General features: G+C 37.1%; 1 protein-coding gene across 1 annotated transcript in view; it reads left to right on the top strand.

Moving 5' to 3' along the window:
* Tenm1 (teneurin transmembrane protein 1) overlaps positions 1-20,497 on the top strand; it is a 175,006-nt gene that overhangs the window by 9,598 nt on the left and 144,911 nt on the right. Inside the window, 2 exon segments of the mRNA XM_032889476.1 lie at positions 11,468-11,587; positions 18,925-19,186. Coding sequence (XP_032745367.1) covers positions 11,468-11,587; positions 18,925-19,186 — 382 coding nt within the window.

The raw sequence follows: 20,497 nt of genomic DNA, 5'->3' as shown, positions 1-20,497 counted from the left end.
TTGTCAAGTTGCTCCATTATAGATTTTTGTTTCACGTAAACAAACATATCATGTTGTAACCCATAAATATAAAAATGCTATGTTCCACTTTAAAATAAGAAATGGTGAGCTGGGACTATTTTGCAATAAATGTGTTGTATCTGTGAGGATACCTCTTATATTTAATACAAGATAAGAAGTGTCCTCACAGATACACCAAAGTCACTGAGCCACTTCAGAAATGAAATTAACCAACAAGTTTCCAGCAATAAGCCAGAGATGGAACTAATTGCTTCTACGGACCACAAAGAGCTGCTAAAATTGACACACACAGAAGAAACTATTGATGGCTTGCAAGAAAAACACAAAGAGTATTTAGACAGGCAATGGGTTACCTATATAAGCAAGCAGTTTCATCCTTTGGCATTTAGGGGCCTAAATTTTACCACATCTTAAAAGTTTTTGTACTAAGCAAATGAATTCTAAGAAAAAAAAAATCAATCATGAAAAAATTCCCATCTCCCATAGTAAAAAATCCCACTAACTACACTTTGGAGTCATTTTATCATGATAGATCCTACAGTTTCTTTCAAGGTAACCTGAATTTCAGAGGATTGATAGCCATTTCAGTTGAGATTTATGAACATTACAACATTTACTTGGTTCATTTGTTCATTCGGTGATAGACACTCTCCTAGGCTCTAGGCTATAGGGGACAATATCTCTTCACCATAGCAAGGAACACAGACTATAATGAAAAAGAGAAATGTGAGGAAGGAAGAAGAACTGTCAAGTGAGATTTAAGAAAAAAAAAGTCAGGAGCTGAGAATGATCATTTTTGACAGAGTAGTCCAGAGAAGCCTCCCTAAGGAGATAACTCTAGATTAGAGACCTCACAGCTTTCATCGGTATGCCAGATGATTCGGACGTGAATATTTCTCACCACCTGGACCCTTACACAATAGACTTTCACACACTGAGCCTGCTATTGACATTTAGGTGCTGTTGAATTAAGATTCTCTGGCATTGTGTGCAATGAGAAGGTAAAACAAAACTATCTCAAGGAATTGCTACCTAGCAGTTACTATATATACTCGGTTCTACTGATAAACACTAAGGGGCTTTCCCCTCCAGGAATACACTGAGAAAAATCTGAATACCTGCGACAAACTAAATAAACGTTACAAAAACAAATTAAAGTTTGGCCCTAGACCATTTAGTCGTGGAAGGGGGAAAACTATAGCCAGTCTTCATCGATTACTTGAACCCAAAGGAATCCAATATGTAGAAAACATTTGCTGGTTTAGAATTATAAAAAAGGAAAATATTTTTTTAAAAGTCAGTAGTTTGTGAGTTTCTGTTTTTAATGAAATACAATGTAATTACAGTAATCAAGTACCCTCAGAATTGACATTCAGTTTTCAGATTTCATAAGTAACCCCCAGGATGTCCACAATATAGTTATTTGTTATTTTAGTTTACTGAAGCACAAATCTGGATCCATATGCTTTCTGTTTAACTTTTTAATGAATCTACTTGTGATAGAACTCTATTTGTCAATAGCAGATTTTCAAATATGATTAATATAGGAACGTGAAAAGCATCTGACCATGTATGCAACTGGGAATTGATAAACACACAAAACAGCAAAGGCCAAATATACTGAGGAGACTACGAAAATGGGGTATCAACACCCTCGAATTTAACATGTGTTCACCTTTCTTTCTTTCAAAAGATCACTACCTATGACCTTCCCCCATCTAGGGAAGATCTCCATATAGGCTTCTGCTAGGGTGTGGTTCTTTGTGATTCCGGCATTTGGGCTCATTTTTCCTAAGCAGCCTTTTTTGTTTATCTCTTTTGCAGTTGTTGTCCTAAGTGGGAACTCAGGCTGTGGATGGTTGCTAATAAAGCACTTTGATCTCATTTGTGTGGAAGGTGTTACACATGTGTAGGCAGGCTCTCCAGCTTTTCAAAAAAGAAACACATGTTCAAGCCACATTTAAGAAATTATAAAGTGCTGAGGGCTCCCAGATTTGTAGTGCTGACTAGCTACTGAAATTAGCAGTCAACACCTAAAAGTATCAAAAAGAAAAAAAAAAGTGTGACTTTCACTTCTTTGCAAGTTCTCTTGGACAAAGAAGAATGAAAAGAAATCAGAACAGAAGATTTCAAAATGTTATTTCAGTGATTATTATGAAAATCTAAAATGCAAACGTTCTGAGATACTCAAAAATTTTAATTAGGAATATCAGCAACTCTACAACTCATCTGAGCACAAAATATATTTTTTTCTTATATTTCATCTGGTTGATTAAAATCCAAAGGCTCAAATCTTCATTGCTGTGTCTGAGCCAAACTATGTGCTTTTGCTCATTCTCTAGCTAATTCAATAATGTCATTTTATCCCTAGAGAGGGTAGTCAATGAAAGAATATTCTGTGGCTGGGTAGGTAAAATGGATAAGTAGTTAAAGGTGCTTGACGCCAAGTGTGATAACATGAGTCTGAAACCCAGGACCCATACAGTGTTGCCCCTAAGTTCTCTCATACTTTTATATACATGCCATTCCCTTTATCCTCTCACCCTTCAGTCTCCACACATAGGACAAATAAACACATATTATTTAGTTATTTATTCTTCTCTCATACAATGCATCTGACCACAGTTTACCCTCCCTTCCCTCCTCCCAGTTCCCCACCCGCCTCCCCTGTTCCACGGATCCACTCTTCTTCCATTTTCCTTCAGGGATATCAGCTGAACATGGCCTAACAATTTCCAATCAGACTAGGCACAAACTGTCATATAAAGGCTGGAAGAAGCAACACACTAGGAGGACAAGGGTCCCAAGGGCAGGCAAAAGAGTCAGAGACTCTGTCCACTCCCCACAGAGAAAAGGAATTCAAATATTTTAAAGAAGATTCTGTAGCTAATTTCCACTCCATGCAGCACACATGGAAAGTAGTGAGCAGTTGGTTCATTTGCTCGGTGAGGATTGTACCACTTGTATAGGTGTGAGCACTTTCATTTCCAGGCCCCGTTATTTAGACCTTGACTCAGAAGGATATGTGCTAACAGCTAAGGCTCTTTGGAACCCAAGACAAGACATTACCACTATTAAATCACTGTCTGTTCTATCTAGAACAAGTTTTCTTTTGTTTTTGATTTTGAATTCTAGCCTCAAACTCACAAAGATTTGCCTGCCTCTGCCACCTAAGTGTTGGGATTAAGACAAGTGCCACCAAAGCCAGTGAGCGCCTTCATTTTTATAATGAAGTTCTGGGTCTAAATTTCTCAAGACTACATTATGTTGCATGAAATGAGGTGAAGAAAGGGTCTGACACTGCGAGTGCTTAGTGTCTTATTTATATAAAATGCATGTTTAATAATTATCAGACCATATGAGCAAATAATTTGAAAAGTCCAGCTCAAAGAATCATCATTTTCCTGGGTAGTACTCTTGTTTTAAATTCTCCGTGAGATTCTTCTAAGGAAGAAGACAGGACAGAAGTGTGACTGCCATTTTACAAAATTACTAAATAAAGTCAAGAATAATTCTGTTTCTTAGGAAGTTTTGCAGTGGCTATTACTAGGACGCCAGAGCTAGAATGTGGCAGTACCTATAGCTAGGACAGGCTTTCCTTGCAGCAGGAAAGAATCCATGCCCAAGAGATGACCAGCAAGAAGGGCGTGCCCTATACTTAATGACTATCCATCATGTGAAAGGTAGGTCCACAGAGAATGACAGGAGAGGTTAATGAGGTTAACAAAACCTCTTAGGGCTGGTTACAAAGGCAGAGCATGTGAGTAATGTTTGGAATAAGCAAAATGCAAACAAACAAAAAATATATAAAATAAGTGCACTTCAGACTATTCAAGATTTGCTGCAAGGGCTTAAAGGACAAATATTTCAGGATTCAAATTCTAGACAAAAATAATGTGTCTAAATGACGCAAACTGGCACTTACACAGTACTGAAAATGTAACTGCGTCGTCAGTTTTCTTATTGCTTCAAAACACTTGATCTTTTTCCCATTACTTTGGGGATCTCAGGCATCCAAAGCAAGCCTACTTTTGACAAGCAATTACCGGGGCAGATGGGAAAATAGCCACCCTACCTCAGGGGTGAGTGCCCCCATTTTGTTTTACTTGAAACATCACTAGCCATGAGGAAAATAATTCTGCTTAAAAAGCTATCTGCATTTTCAATAGCACCACCTTTCCCATAGCCCCGGAATGTTGATGTGTAACACTCTCAGCTGCTTTTAATGTTACCCACTTGGGAAGGATTATTTATTTGGGCTAGTAACCAATAGAGTAGGACTAAATCATCTTGCTCTATTTAAGCAAAAACTAATGAAATTTTATTGGGCTCTCCTATGAACATGCAGTGCAGTCACAATTTTTGAACATGAACATTGGTTTATACTACAGCATTAAGTGATTTTTGTGGTGCTGTATTGACCTAGATAACATATCAAAAACATCATGTACTCTGCTGAAACACTCCCCTCACTAAAAAAAATCTCTATATTAAAAGCCTCAAATGTATTTAAATTAGGAAATATCAAACAGTAATCATATGATAATGTATAAATGAATAATAGGCTTAAAGTGCATAAATTAAGCATTTGAGAAGGCCTATTCATTCATTTTGCCCAATGGCACAGACATTGTTTAACTCCCCGAAGCAGTCAATTATCAAACAAAACCCTCATGATGAGGATGTTGGCTTCTAACAAACGAACTGCAAGGCATCTGTCACATAGGATCTTCAAAGTAGTCTCTGAAACCCTTGAAGCAGAGCCATGAGGATACAGCGCAAGACCCTTACAACTTCAGATTTAAAAGAAGAAGAAAGAAAATATTTAAGCTGAAACTCTATTAATTGTTTCTGAGCATGTTCTGTATACTCCCAGAACGAAGAAGGACTCGGGGTGGGGGAAGAAAACACATAGTTCTGGGGCCATGTATGGCTCTCTAATAGGAAAGAGCAAGCAGACTATGACTGCCATTCCAGGCAAGCTATGGCAAGTACGGGAACATGAGGGTGAGCACTGTATGGTGAGAACAATAGGGCAGGAAACATTGACACTTATCTGGAACGGATAAATTGGGTTAAAACATATTTCTGTCTTGCAATCTCTGTTTTATGAAGAGACACCCCCCCCCCACGGTTCATATGATGGTTTGCCGATCATTTTGTAGTGACAATTTCAACATGGCTTGCCAAATGCCAATTGTTGCAAACCTTTTTCTGGAGGCTTTTACGGAAGAGTTAAAACTGAAGGATTTTAGAAGCATAAGGCTTTGAATTGTTTGTTCATTTTCCTGCCTTTTCATGGTTTATGCTTCCTGTCTTCTTCCCCAGGAATCCATACGGCTTAATTGGCTGATTAGGTAATAGTCTTGCTTTCACAAAACTCTGGCCTTTACACAAGCAGGATCAGCAGCACTTGGGAACTTGTTAGATCTGTAAACTCTCAGGCCCCACATCAGACTTACCAAATCAGAAAGTCTGCGGACATGCCACAGAAGTCCAATCTTTCCTTCAGCAAACCCTCCAGGGGACTAAGGTATACACCCTATCAAGTTTGGAAGATCACTATAGGGGAAAAAGATTACCACAAAGACTTTAGGACTGACATCTCAGCTCAAAATTCCACCCAAAAGACCTTCCTATTTGTTATGGAACCGCAGTGATTAATGGAAACATTATGAAGTCTTTCGTACAACTACTCCGAGGTATTTAGAGTCCAAAAAGGCCCCAGTAGCAATGTTTTAACCTGAATGACACAATTTTCAACAGCAGGATTTATGCAATGATTAACCCCTGTATAAGATGTCATAAGAATGCTCGAAGTATAGCTCATTATGTACTGTATCTCTGCCCCCTTAAAGACTTGAACCAACTGACAATCAATTCAGGAATTTACAGGGCAACATTCAAACACTAGGGAGCACGGCCTCTCCCAGCCTAGACCATCTCAATGACCATTTCTTGTACAGAATGTTCAGCCTGGAGAAAAAGACCTCAGTTCTCCTGTTCCTGTGGAGAGAGTTGCCTAACCTGTCCACCTGCTGCTTCAGCCCCAGCTGGAGTGGTCCTTGATTTTGAATGTTACCCTTCAAGGATTGCTTACGCTCCTGTTAGCAACAAAAGCAAATAGCTCTCACTTCTCTGGCCCTAAACCTCATTTTCCCTGTGAAAGATTTTAATCAGAAATACAATGCAGTAAATTACATCTTCTTTCAACAATTGAGGCTTTTTGTCCTTGTTTTCCAAACCAACTTCTGTACTTGAGGTTAATGTTGTTGCCAGAGGTGTTGAGTGAATATTGGAAATTTGACAGAGAAGACAAAAGACAATAAATAAGGACAAAGGAGAACAGAGCCAAGGGTTGATTGAAGGCTAGAGATAATTTGGCTGTGCCATGAAAATAGCAAATACAAAATGAATTAGACCTTTTGTATCAGAGCTGTCTAACAAGCAGCTTGTTAGTTAAATAAAGCTCTCAGTATATTCTGTCCTGTTCTTCAAATCTAACTCCAAACACTTAGAAGATTCGACACCGAGTTAAAGGGAAGAAGCAATTCCCTTGGGGCTGCTGCTTTAGCATAGTGACAGCAGGTAGACAGCTTGGCAGCAGGCTGGATCCTCCAGAGAATAGGAAAAGAAAGAAGGTGAGGGATGATCTTTCCCACACGTGTTCCTAAAGTCACATCAGACATGCAATCTAAGTCCAACCTACCTTGTTCTAAGCAAGTGCAGTAGGAAGAGGATCTGTTGTTAAAGATTTAAGGAAGCAAGGCATCCTGTCCATGTCTCCCAATCAAAGGAAAGCCCCCAGCAAAGATGCCAAGCATGAACTTCTGGCTTTAAGAGTACACAAGCATAAGCCTACACTGCACATGCATACACACACACACACACACACACACACACACACACACACACACACACACACACGAAAATAATTACAGCAGGCTGATACTTGCTAATGATGAGCCAGCATCCATACAATCCAGACAATATCTTCTATCGTCTGAGTTAATGACTCTGAAGAGGTCTCTATGGTATTGAATGAATAAGGTTTCAGAACTAAAGAGGCATTCTTAAGGGACCAGGACTTGGGGTTAAAGTAGATTCAGTTTTTGCTTTATGTCATTTTGCTTTCTTGTGGTACTGGCTATTGAACCCAGAGCCTTGACCAAGCTACTTAAGTGGTCTATCATGATGTATACCTATACCCGTATCTCATTTAGTATTTTTCATTTTGATATAAGACCTCACTGTATTACACAGACTGGGCTTAAAGTCAACGTGTAGACCAAACAGGTCTTGTATTTTGTGATTTCCTAACCTCAACTGCCTGAGTAGCTGGGATTCCAGGCCTGTGTCTCCTGGCCAAGCCTGAAGGGAAGTTTAACATGACATGTTTAACATGCCAAGGGCAGGTCAGTGGTTCTATCTATACAACATGCAATTGGAGAAATCTGGGTACTCTCTCAGATACACAATGGGGGACACCATAATGGGAATAAATAAATATATGTAATATAGCATTTAGCTTATCAAAGAGACGTCATGACCTTGTGCACTTCCCTACTCAACTGGAGTCTTGAAAATCCATAAGTTCCACAGGTTACTCTGGGCCTAAAATCAATACACAGAAGAAGTTACATAATTGGTACAGAAATTAAATGTTGGCCTGGAGAGATGGCTCAGTGGTTAAGAGCACTGACTGCTCTTCCACAGGTCCTGAGTTCAATTCCCAGCAACCACATGGTGGCTCACAACCATCTGTAATGGGATCTGATGCCCTCTTCTGGTGCGTCTGAAAACAGCTACAGGGTACTCATAAAAATAAAGTAAATCTCAAAAAAAAAAAAAAATTAAGTGTCCTGAGTGGGTCAGTAAAAAGGAGATAGATAACAAGGATAACATCTAGAATTGGAAAGCAAATTGAGCTTAGAAACTGAAGTTTACAAATGGGCAGCTGAAGAGTATAATACACTCTACTGACCATTTGGAGATGGGACACCCTAGAAGAGAGGCTGGGCTCAAGAGCTTCTTGAGTTGAAACACTGAGCATTCCTAAGAAGATCTCCCCCGAGTTTTGTATATGCAATATCAATCAGTATATGCTGAAAATTAGAAAGAACACTTTAATAATGTCCCAAAATTTATCTGCTTTACACTGACACTGAATAAATGATATTGGTCAGTGATTAGAGGAAGTACTAACAATTCAAGGATAGAAGGAGCTTAAAAATTATTCTTGTAAAAAGTAGATGACATGCAGTGTGTAAATAATGAGAACAAATGTGGCAATATACAGAGGATCTTAGAACATTTAAAGTCTAATACATTACAAAAAGAGCTCAATACTGATAAATGTAGAATAATACATTTATGCACCTTTATCATATTCTGTAAGTTGGTGTGGATCATAAAATATGAAGAATAAAAAAGTAGGGGAGTAGAAAGATAAGTGTGCGCACATTATTTATGAAAGATGGAGATTGAAATGAATGAGAAGAAGAACAGGTAGACAATGTCGTGAATAATGATGACTTTGATGAGTAGTTATCACCCAAATCTGTGTGCTTCATAAAATATGAGGAATAGTGAGAGCAGAAGAGTCAAGAGACAGGTCTCTCGGAATGAGATACAGAATGAAGGAGGAGAGAAATCCAGGGAAATGCACAGAATAATGATGGCTTTTATGAGTCTTTCACTCACCGCCCTGGATCCTTCATAAATATAAGCCATATAGAAAATAAAAGAGCAACAAAAAGAAGAGACAGATCTGTGTCTGTCATAAAATATGAGACAATAATGCCAGCCAGGCTTGACAAAATAAAAACAAAAATAATTGAGTCTAGTACAACTGTGGAAAGACACAATATCTAGATTAATGTGGGCAAATAAAACGAGTGAGTGTAAAATTGTTTTACCTAAAGAGAGGCAGCAAGTACAAGCTGTGGTTTGTTGTGGCAAAGCCCTTAACAAAGTTAACTGATGGAAGATTGGCAAGTTCACAAAATGACCAACAAAATTTGGGGGCAGGAAGGAATATACAACCAACTTCCAAATTATTTGTCTCTGCACTGTCTCTCCTCAGGTCCCTGGCTCCAATTTGCAGATAGTTGGTAAGAGAGTTTTCAAAACTCTCTTCAACTTAACCTCTATCTAATCAATTATTTAGTGATGATTTCTAAACTGTTACTAAGGGACTGGAGAGATCACTCACTGCTTTCATAGAGCACAAAGATCCTGTTCTCAGCACTCACATGGCTGCTCACAACTGGCTATAACTTTGGGTACAGGGTATCCAATGCCCTCTTCTGGGTTCCATGGGCCCTGTACTCATGTGTTACACTTAACTACATGTAGGGAAAACACTGATACAGACCATCTTAAAATATATTAAACAAACTGTTACTTCATAAACGGGGAGGTTTTCTTTACTTTTCTTCTTTTTACATTGGGCTTAGAACCAGAAATCTGATTTGTCTACAATAATTCAAAATCTAGAACTTAAGGATTTTGGGTGCCTTCTATACTAAAACAAGTAAGAGGTGAGAGAAAATCAGACCTGGCCAAGGATGTATCAGTGTTCAATTTACAGGCCAATGATCTGTATAACAGAACTAGGAGTATTGGTCTGAGAGCTCAGAACATACATAAGTGATAATAGTAATAATCATATTATTTCAATTTGTGCAATACTTAATGTCTTATAATTCATATTAAGGAATGACCTTAGGGAACTCAATAAGTCCTATCAACTTCACTTAAAACCAGTTTCTCAAACTGCAATAGGATTTAGTAGTGAGGTTTATTGTCAAAAACACACTCTGGTCACTGCCTGTCTTTGGTTCATTTGGTGATGCTTGGATTGTGTAGTTTTGTTCTGTTACTATTACCCTTCAGTTATGTGCCTTGAATGACAATTATGTTGAAAACTATAGAGCCCCAGGGTAAAATTATTAGGGTTAATCAAGAAATCTATGTTGGTGCAGAAAACATAGCCCTCATGAATCAAAGGTTTATCTTTCCAGAACATTCTGAACCCTATGTAATTTTTTTTAAAAAAAGGGGTAATATTAAAGGCTTTAGCCTATTTTTCCCTAGCTTTGTCTGTTGGAGCAGCAAAATCCATAAACTAGAGCTCAGAACTGCCAAAGCTAGCTAAGACTGAAGTCCAAAGAAAACCCTCCCCCAGTCAATGATAGACCAGTGGAAAATCCTTGCTTTGAGTCTATTCTATGGCCTTCTTTTCACATTACATACTCCTAAAATATGTTACAGTTTGTCTGACAATCTAGAGCTGAAAGCAATGGTCACTTTCCTGGACTGTGCCCTTTACCAACAGTACTGTTTAAGAACTAGAGTGAAATATCATTTTAGCAACGATGAAATTTATTTGCTTAAAAGAGAAATGTCCATACAGGTTTCATTTAAATGAGAGAAGGAAAACATACTGCCATTACTATATCTTCATTGTAGATTTCAAATTCGCCCAACTAGGAGATGCGGAGCTGGCTTGGCTGATAAAACGTTTTAGATGCAAGTTGAGTTCAGATCCACAGAATCCCCATAAAGGTAGACACAATAGCACGTGTCTACAATCCCAGTGCCTGTATAACAAGAGGACAGTTGGAAATAGGAGAATCTACAGAAACTAGCAGGCCAGCTAGTCTGATGCATATGTCATCCAACAATAGGAGAGACCCTATCTCAAACAAGGTGAAGATAACAACCAGTCCCCAAGATTATACTCAGATTTCTGTATGCAAGCATAACGCACAGCATATACAAACATCCAACTGAGTTTGTTTGCTTGGTTCTCTTCTATACAAATAGTTTGGCTGTGCATATCAAAAGCTTTACTATATTCATTCTTGTATGAGTAGATGAATAGAAATTATACACAAAAGTAGATACTGCAGTTAACTGTGGTTAAAAGGCAAAAACTAAAAAGGGAATAGGTCATCAGCAGGCACTTTAGGCATACAGAGAAGGTATTGCCATATTAACTAATGTAATTCATTTTTATCTTGACAAACAAAAAGTATAAATGAACAGATAGAACACTCTCTCAAGGAAATAAGTTCAGCGAAGGAAAAAGAAGAAACAGCATGTCTTCAAATACAAGTCAGATTAAACAAGTCGTGGAATGTTGCTTTAAGGATAAATTATGTAGTAACAAAAGTACATATTCTCAATGCAGCAGATAATACTGATAGCATAATGTTAACTTTAAAATGTTAGAATTTAGAATTGTGAAGGATGCCTAATATGATCCCACTGTTGACACATGAAAAGCATACCATCCCCAAAATGGTATTAGTAATTTTTTCTAGTTGGTTTAATTATTGTTTTCTTCATTAGGTTTGAGTGTTTTCCAGAGTTTCTATGACTTGGCATTAGAGTTTGATATTATTGGGATTTTCTGATTATCTTTGCCCTTTTCTTGCAGGCGTGCCTGTGTGATTCGAGGCCAAGTAGTGGCAGTAGATGGAACCCCTCTTGTGGGAGTCAATGTCAGTTTCTTGCATCACAGTGACTATGGCTTTACCATCAGTCGGCAGGATGGAAGGTAAAGCCTGTTGCTTTTGATTAATGTGGAGGAAAGTACTGACCTTTAGCCATAGGTAAAACCAGGACTCATACAATGTGACAAGGACACTAAGTCCATCTTCCCTTTAGATGTATCTAGAAAAGGAAATAGTGACAATTATTTCCTCTATTTTCTACCAAATTTCTACCATTACATTATCCTTCCCAAGCCCTCTTAAAACACTGGACATGTGGTCATCTAATTCCATTTATAAATCTAACCTGAAAGGTCAGTGAGATGATGCCAAAAATAAATGATAAAATACAGAATAGACTGTTCTTCCTGAATGAGCATAAAAACATTTCAGATATTTGAGAAATGACCATGTAAATAGGTTTCCTCCAAAAGTTCAAAATTTAGTCACATTAACTAAGGGCTTTGAAAATGTGCTTTCCCTGCTATTTGAAATGTAGCTCAGGGATAGAAGTGTGGGTTGGTATGCACAGGGCCTGGGTTGGATCCCTAGCATCACAAAAACAAAGTCCCCCCCTAAGTTACCTATTTCCTTAGTGATTGCAATCGATCGACGGGCATGGCCAGCCCATGTAACTATCCTAAGTTAATACCAAGTATCCACAACCATACGATGCTTTCTCAAGTTTCTCTAAGACCTGGGAAGCATGACCTCAGAGATAAGCCCTTCCAGTCTAAAAAAGGATTGCTCCTAAAAACATTTTTCTTGCTGTCATTTAGATAGACACTTGTTCAGAATCATTGAGTCAATAGACCCATGTGTCCACCTTGAAGGCAGTATTTATGACTCTCATGAACACTATAATAATAGCCTTAGGGTGCCCTAGTCTCCAGGTAGCTACCCTTAAAGTGTCCTATTCATAACAAACTACTTCAGTGCTCACAAAAAGACCTGTTGGCGCAGAGCTTTATCACAGTGTGAGAGACTATCTTATTTCAAGAACCTACAATCAAACCTTATTAGTCCTACCCACTTCAGAAATGCTAATTGTTCAACTTGAGCTGTGCTAAATTTATTTTTTCAACTGCCTGTCAAGAAAACGTGTGTAAAAATTAAAGACTATAGAGAGGAGGTTTTTAACACACTTAAGACAAGAAACTGTTTTTAGAGAGTAGAAAATTATTTGTATGTAAATTATATTCCTAACCGGCCATCTTATTATAACAAGCTTCACAAAGATGTTAGGGAAACAATATTTCCTGTCAAATATAGCAGAATTAGAACTCTATTGATTAAAGTAGACCTTTCTCTCAGTTGGATTAAATGACAGAATTTTAGAAGTTCGCTCACCAATAACTGATACACAAAAGAACTTTCTGCCTTGCCAGTTATCTTGAACCACATATATTAAGTGAGAAAACAATTATTTCTTTGACTTCTTATGACCTATTACAGAGGTATAATGAGGCCTTCCTTTGGGTCAATGCATCAATTTATCTTCATAAAAGAACCTAAAATAATTTTACTGTCTAAAAGCTCTAAAAGTTTCTGTTTCCAGATTAGAGAAAATATTTTACAGAATAATTTTGTTGCAATTTTTGTACTTTGTATTTTAAATGCCAAGACTCTCCTCTAAGGAGCGTTCTGTAAAAAGAATCAGGTTTGTGTAAATGGGTAATGCTGGCCAAGAGTACTCTCTAGCAGTGATATTCTTTGCAGGATCCATAAAGAGTATATACATTCAAAATATATGGCCTAAATGCCACGCAGCCTCTCCCTCTAGCATTTCTCAGACATAAAATGACCATGACAAGGTTTTTCTACTTTTTTTCTTTCTTTTTTTCTTTGCTTCTTTTTTTCCCTTTATTGGATTTTTATTTACATTTTAAATGTTTTTCCCTTTCCTGGCTTCCTCTCCATAAACCTGCTATCCCTCCCACCTCCCACCCCCGCTTCTAGGAGCATGCTCCCTCACCTACCCATCAACTCCCTGTCACCTCCCTGCCCTGACACTCCCCTGCACTGGAGTGCCATTTTCTGTATCCATTCCCCTGTTGAAGGACATCTGGGTTCTTGACAGCCTCCGGATATTATAAATAAGGCTGCTATGAAAATAGTGGAGCTTGTGTCCTTGTTATATGTTGGAGCATCTTTTGGGTGTATGCCCAGGAGTGGTATAGCTGGATCCTCAGGTAGTTCAATGTCCAATTATCTGACGAACTGCGAAACTGATTTCCAGAGTGGTTATACCAGCTTGCAATCCCACCAACAATGGAGGAGTGTTTTTCTTTCTCCACATCCTGGCCAGCATCTGTTGTTACCTGAGTTTTTGAACTTAGTCATTCTGACTGGTATGAAGTAGAATCTCAGGGGTGTTTTAATTTGCATTTCCCCAATGACTAAGGATGTTGAATATTACTTTAGGTGCTTCTCAGCCATTTGATATTCCTCAGTTAAGAATTCTTTGTTTAGCTCTGTACCCCATTTTTAACAGGGTTATTTGATTCTCTGGATTCTAACTTTTATCATGAAAGGGTGTTGAATTTTGTCAAATGCTTCTCAGCATCTAATGAGATGGTCATGTGTTTTTTTTCCTTTGAGTTTGTTATTTATATAGTGGATTACTTTGATGGATTTCCATATATTAAACCATCCCTGCATCCCTGGGATGAAGCTTACTTGATTGTAGTGAATGATTGTAATCAAGGGTTCTTATATTCGGTTTGTGAGAATTTTATTGTGTATTTTTCCATTGATATTCATAAGGGAAATTGGTCTGAAGTTCTCTTTTTTTGTAGGGTCTTTGTGTGGCTTAGGCGTAAGTGTAATTGTGACTTCATAGAACCAATTGGGTAGTGTTTTTTCTGTTTCTATTTTGTGGAATAGTTTGAAGATTATTGGTTTTAGGTCTTCTTTGAATATCTGATATAATTCTGCACCAAAACCATCTGGTCGTGGGCTTTTTTGGTTGGGAGACTTTTAATGGCTGCTTCTATTTCTTTAGGGGTTATGAGATTACTCAGATAGTTTATCTGATCCTGATTTAACTTTGTTACCTGGTATCTTTCTAGAAAACTGTCCATTTCGTCCAGATTTCATGTTTTGTTGAATTTTTGTTGGCTTTTGTAGTAGGATCTGATGATTTTTTTTTTAATTTCCTCAGTTTCTTTTCTCAGATCTCCCTTTTCCTTTCGGATTTTGAATTGCTCCTGTCTAAAGGAAATTTAGAGACTAAGTCTGGAGGACTAAGACTGAAGGAAAGTCTATGCAGAGACGGTCATACCCAGGGGTCCATCCCATAAACAGACACCAAATCCAAAAACTATTGTTGATGCCAAGAAATACTTGCTCACAGGAGCCTGATATAGCTGACCCCTGAGAGGCTATGCCAGAGCATGACAAATACAGAGGTAGATGCTTGCATCCAACCATTGGACTGAGAACAAGAACCTCAAAGATAGAGTTAAAGGAAGGACTGAGGTAGCTGAAGGGGTTTGCAACCCAATAGGAAAAACAACAAAATCAACTAACCAGACACCCCCAGAGCTCCCAGGGACTAAACCACCACCCAAAGAGTAAACGTGGAGGAACCCATTACTCTAGCTGCATATGAAGCAGAGAATGGCCTTATTGGGCATCAATGGGAAGAGAGGCCCTTGGTCTTTTGAAGGTTGATTCCCCAGTGTAGGAAATACCTGGGTAGTGAGGTGTGTGTATAGGTAGGTGGGCGACCACCCTTATAGAAGCAGTGGGAGGGGGATGAGATAAAGGGGTTTGTGGAGGGGAAATCGAGAAAAGGAATAACATTTGAAATGTAAATAAAAAAAATCCAAGAAGAAAAGAAAGGCAAGAAGGGTAGAATAAAACTCAAGTCTAAAGGATAATACAAAAACATGTATTAGAGTTGCCTCTATGCCAAATATGTTTTCATTAACATCATCATGTTCATCTTCTCAACAACCCTATGGGGTCACCATTGTTTATACCTTCCCCTTTTGGCAGAGGACAAAGTTTACTGAGATTAACCCAGATGATGGGGCCAGAGTCTAAGATTTCAAATCAAGTAATCTTGCTCTTTTCTTCTATGGTTTTCCACCTTCAATTTAGACACATAACTCAGTCAGTACAGGGTTGAAAGAAAATTTACAAGTACTTCAACTAACAGCAAGAAAAATATGTGAAATGCTGATGATATTCTTAGAAGAATCCTGGAAAACATTAGGTATTTCGGGAACTTTCTTTTCAAGATTGAAACATGAGGGGAGTTCCCTCTAATTCACTCCAATTGATGGATATCATAAGACATCTTAGAGATTTCAATAATTTCCATCTATATGCAGGACTGGTTCTCCATCTTATACTTGCTACCATATAGCATAAAAACATATGCTTCCTGATCTCTGTAAATGGACGGGATTTGTGAGAGGAAAAATGTCAAAGATTAAATCACGCACAGGTCACTGTGTTTGGCGTTGTAATGGTTGACATGAATTTAAGGCATGATCCACCTTCCACTTCCATGTCAAGAAATAACCCCAGAAATATTTACTATGTATAACCAGGTGGAAAGGAGAGAAACATGGAAGTCAATGTTTTCTAAGAAGATAGAAAAATTAGAACATTTACATGTAAAGTGTAGATATTCAGAGGCCAATCATATATGTGTGTATGTGTATGTGTGTATGTATGTTTGTGTGTGTTTGAATACATATATCCCCATTCATATTTATATATATATGTGTGTGTGTGTGTGTGTGTGTGTGTATCTTTGTCTTATTTACAGCAGTAATGTTTTCATTCATAGCAGTAGCTGTAGATATATATATATATCATATAGGATTCTTTATTAATGATATATAACTACAGTTCATGAGACACACACACAAACACACACACACACATATATATATATAGATATATAGATATATGTATGTATGTATGTATGAAAGAGAGAGATTTATTTCAAGGATTTGACTTATGCGTTGTAGAGCCTGCTCATCTGATATCTATATCCATATATTGAAAATTCAGGAACAATTTGTAGAGGTTATGAGCAAGATTTTCTATTTCCTCTGATAAACTTTATTTTTGTTCTTAATTCTATCAAATGGTTGGTGAGGACCCACTCCCACTATCTAGGAAATCTCCATTACTTAATGTCAACTGATTGAAGAACTTAATCCTATCTGCTAAATATCTCCACACCAATATCTAAGATTTGTTTTTGTGTTGAGTAATCAAAGTGCATAACTTAGCCAAATTGAAACATAACATGAACTACCATAAGAAACCTAGAGAAGTTTCAAGAACTCAGAACTCAGTAACTCTTCATGAAGTAATCAAAAGCTGGCCTACAATGTCTTCTTTGCAATGAAGAGAAATATATAGAAACTTTAGTAGGCGAATGTATCTAAGTTGAGAACAAAGTTACCATGTGCTGATTCCCAACTATATACTTGCCATTCTTTATAGAAGTAGCTGTAAATATATCATATTGGATCCCTTATTAATAATATCTAACTATAGTTCATAGAGATTTACAAATGAGATTCAAACTCAAATGAATCAACACACTCTTCCCAAAAAAGGGTGACTGCCCTGTCTTCTTAACCTTTATAGAAAGGGAATAATACCTAGATATTAGTTATTATTTGGATAATTTATTTTCCTTTTGTGTCTTTATGTCAGTTGTTATTGTTTGTTTTCTAATAAATAAGCACTCATGAATTACAAAGTTAAGGCTTTCTGTTTGTACAATGCAAGCACATTTGACCAAGGTCATGAAGTAAAATCTATGTTAAAGTTGATGTAAAGGAAAGATTGCTTGACAAACAGTATTGGACATTTCTCTGACACTGTCTTCAATGACTCCTATTATCATGAATTCAGCCTCTCGTTCTAAAGCATAAGCTGTTTGGTTTTACTTTTTAATTCAAACCAATATTATTTCCTAACTCAGTTATTAAAATGCTCCTTTTGAAATACATCTTAATATTACTGCTACTTCACTAAAAAGGCACAAATAAATATATGGTGCTAACCATCCTTTGTTACTATCCATTATCTTTCCCTGGAAAATTTTTTTCAACAAGAGATGAATGGTAATACTTGATTGAGCCTAATAAATGTCACATAAAGTGAGTAGTAAGATATCCATAATTAAGTCAATTTCCCTATCAGGCTTTCAGGCATCAAAGAAGAGCTTGACAGAAAGACCTTTTCTAATGCAGGGAAATGCTTATATTGTTCTCATATGAACTTGCATTGTTTTGAGAATGAAGGAGCATCATATTGTCATTTGTGCATTTTTAAGGTGCAATGATAATGATTTATTATTGTGTTACTTTTTATTAAATTTCATCTTGTTGGGTGCTTTTCAAGTGCATTACCTCAAAGACATCGTTTTACTTTAAAAAGAAGTGAGGTGGAGCCATCAGTGCAGAATGAAAGGAAAGCTGAGGCTTTTATGCTCCCATACAATAGTCTTGTCAGAGACCACTTCTATAGAGGGACATAGTTGGCTTACAAGAGAGATGGTCTTCTTTTGTCAGAGACACTAGAGAGCTGGAGGCAGACATAAGAATGGTGAGTTACTGATTTTCTTACAATAGGAAGCCAAAGTCAGAAATCCTAAATATGGAATTCAGACATAATTGGGAGCTGAAGATGGTGGGTAGATGCAGGTTTATGCATGGTTTAGTTCAATCAAATTTCTCTGAAGGCTTTTCCTGTCCTGGTATTTTTCTCTCCAAGTTATCTCAGAGACACTGACTGATTTCTGATACTTTATTTGTGGCCCTGAACAAGACATTTAACCTTTGGCTCTTTCCATATAAATAGAGACATATAGATATAGATCAATAGATAGATTGATAGATATAGATAGGTGGATAGATAGGTAGGTAGGTAGAAAGTATGTGCTTGTATATATGTAAATATACATACCATATATCTACTTATAGAATTTTTCAGAATGAAAATGCATATTTAAAATACTACAAAATATTAACTACTCAAACAAGGAAAGCAATAATGCCAAATTTGATTTTACAAAAATATGCATGCACTAATTTTGTTTAAGACACTGTTAGAACTGATGTTTCTATTCTGATGAACATCAAACACTGGTACAAAATTCCATATCAAAAGTCTACTGAATGATAAAAAGAAATCATCCATGAAATGAATACCAAGTGAGTGGAGGTTTATAAAACAGAAAACAAAAGTGGATACAATTTCCCAAAATTAAGAAAGAATACTATAATTAACCTATATTTATTTTAAATATTAAACTTTATTTCAACTGCTCATATCATTCAGGGTGCTTCTCTTCTCCCCTTGCCCCTTCATCTATCTTCTCTTCATCCTTCTTCTCTTCTTCCTGTTTTTTTTTCCCTTTTAGCTTTGACCTCGTAGCCATTGGTGGTATCTCTGTAGTCTTAATCTTTGAACGATCACCTTTCCTGTCTGAAAAGAGAACGCTCTGGTTGCCCTGGAATCAGTTTATTGTGGTGGAGAAAGTGATCATGCAGAGAACTGTAGCAGACCCACCATCCTGTGATATTTCCAACTTCATCAGCCCAAATCCTATTGTACTTCCTTCACCACTCACCTCATTTGGAGGATCCTGTCCAGAAAGGGGAACTATTGTCCCTGAGCTGCAGGTGAGTATATTGGGCTTCACATTTGTGAAGTTATAGTCATTAAGAAGTTTGACAGTGTGTCTTGGTTAATTTTTTTTCTATCATTCCTGTTGCCTTTATATTATGAGTCCCTTTGTTTTCCAGAAGAAACATTTTGAATGACTAAGATATAAGGGCATTATTTGTGGCCAGGAAATAGCTCTCAAGAGAAATGTTCAACTTTCACCAAATTAACATGGTGCCCTAAAAAATTATAGTGAGCTGGCTTAATGGAGATAACAGCATAATCAATGAGCTTGGACTATTTCTGTTCTGAAATTGAAGCTGCTTAAGATCTATTTTTCTGCTATCGTGTAGGTTGTATTTACTGTCATTGTTCTTAGAAGTCATGAAAGTTCTTTTTGTTTAGCTGTATTTAATAAGCTAGTTTTCAAGACTGGAAAAGGGATGCCTTACACAATGATGTTTTTCAGTATTTGAGCTTTCATAGTTAAGATCTTAATAGTTTAGCATTCCTGAGAATTATTCTTTACTGAACATTCATTTTTAAACCACTCTGACAGCCATAGTACGAACCAGTCATAGACAATATTATAGAAATGTTTTAATGATATTTAAAAGTAAATGCCACATAAATGGCTTACAGATCTAAAAATCAACAAGCATATACTCAAAGAGCTTAATGAATATTCAAAGACTGAATTGACTTTACTGCTATCACAACAGCCCCCAAAGTTCTCTGTACTCCCGCTGAGGAACAATTCACACCAAAATAACCCTCTCTGGAAAAAGCCATGCAGATTGTCAGTGGTCTTGGCTATTCTAACACTTTTCCTTAGGAAATAAAGAAAATGATGAAAAATTATATATATATATATATATATATATATATATATTTCTTCCACAGATGCCATTAGCAAGTATAAGGCTTTGTTTAACACACAAGTTTTCAAACTTAGAAATATTTCCTTATAGAAATGAAATACTAAGGTAACAAATGTGTTATCATTGACTACAGTTAGGATCTAAAAAAGTGGCCAGTGAACAAATTTTAATGTAAAACATATAGTGTAGGGGAGAAAATACTGGACAAAGAAGGTAGATGAGGGGCTGGAGTGACTCTGCAGTTAAGTACACTTGCTATTCTTCCTGAGCTTTCAAATTTGGTTCCCAGCACCCACATTTTGTAGCTTACAACTGCATATAACTCCAGCTTCATAGGATCAGATACCCTGTTCTGGCCTCCTTGGGCACCTACACTCATACACAGACATGCGCAGACACATATCGTTAGAAATAAAACAATGTTTAAAGGCTATGCAAAAATCATTA

The sequence above is a fragment of the Rattus rattus genome, chromosome X (assembly GCF_011064425.1).
Source record: "Rattus rattus isolate New Zealand chromosome X, Rrattus_CSIRO_v1, whole genome shotgun sequence".
In the NCBI taxonomy this organism is placed as follows: domain Eukaryota; kingdom Metazoa; phylum Chordata; class Mammalia; order Rodentia; family Muridae; genus Rattus; species Rattus rattus.
This window is presented reverse-complemented; position numbering and strand designations above follow the sequence as displayed.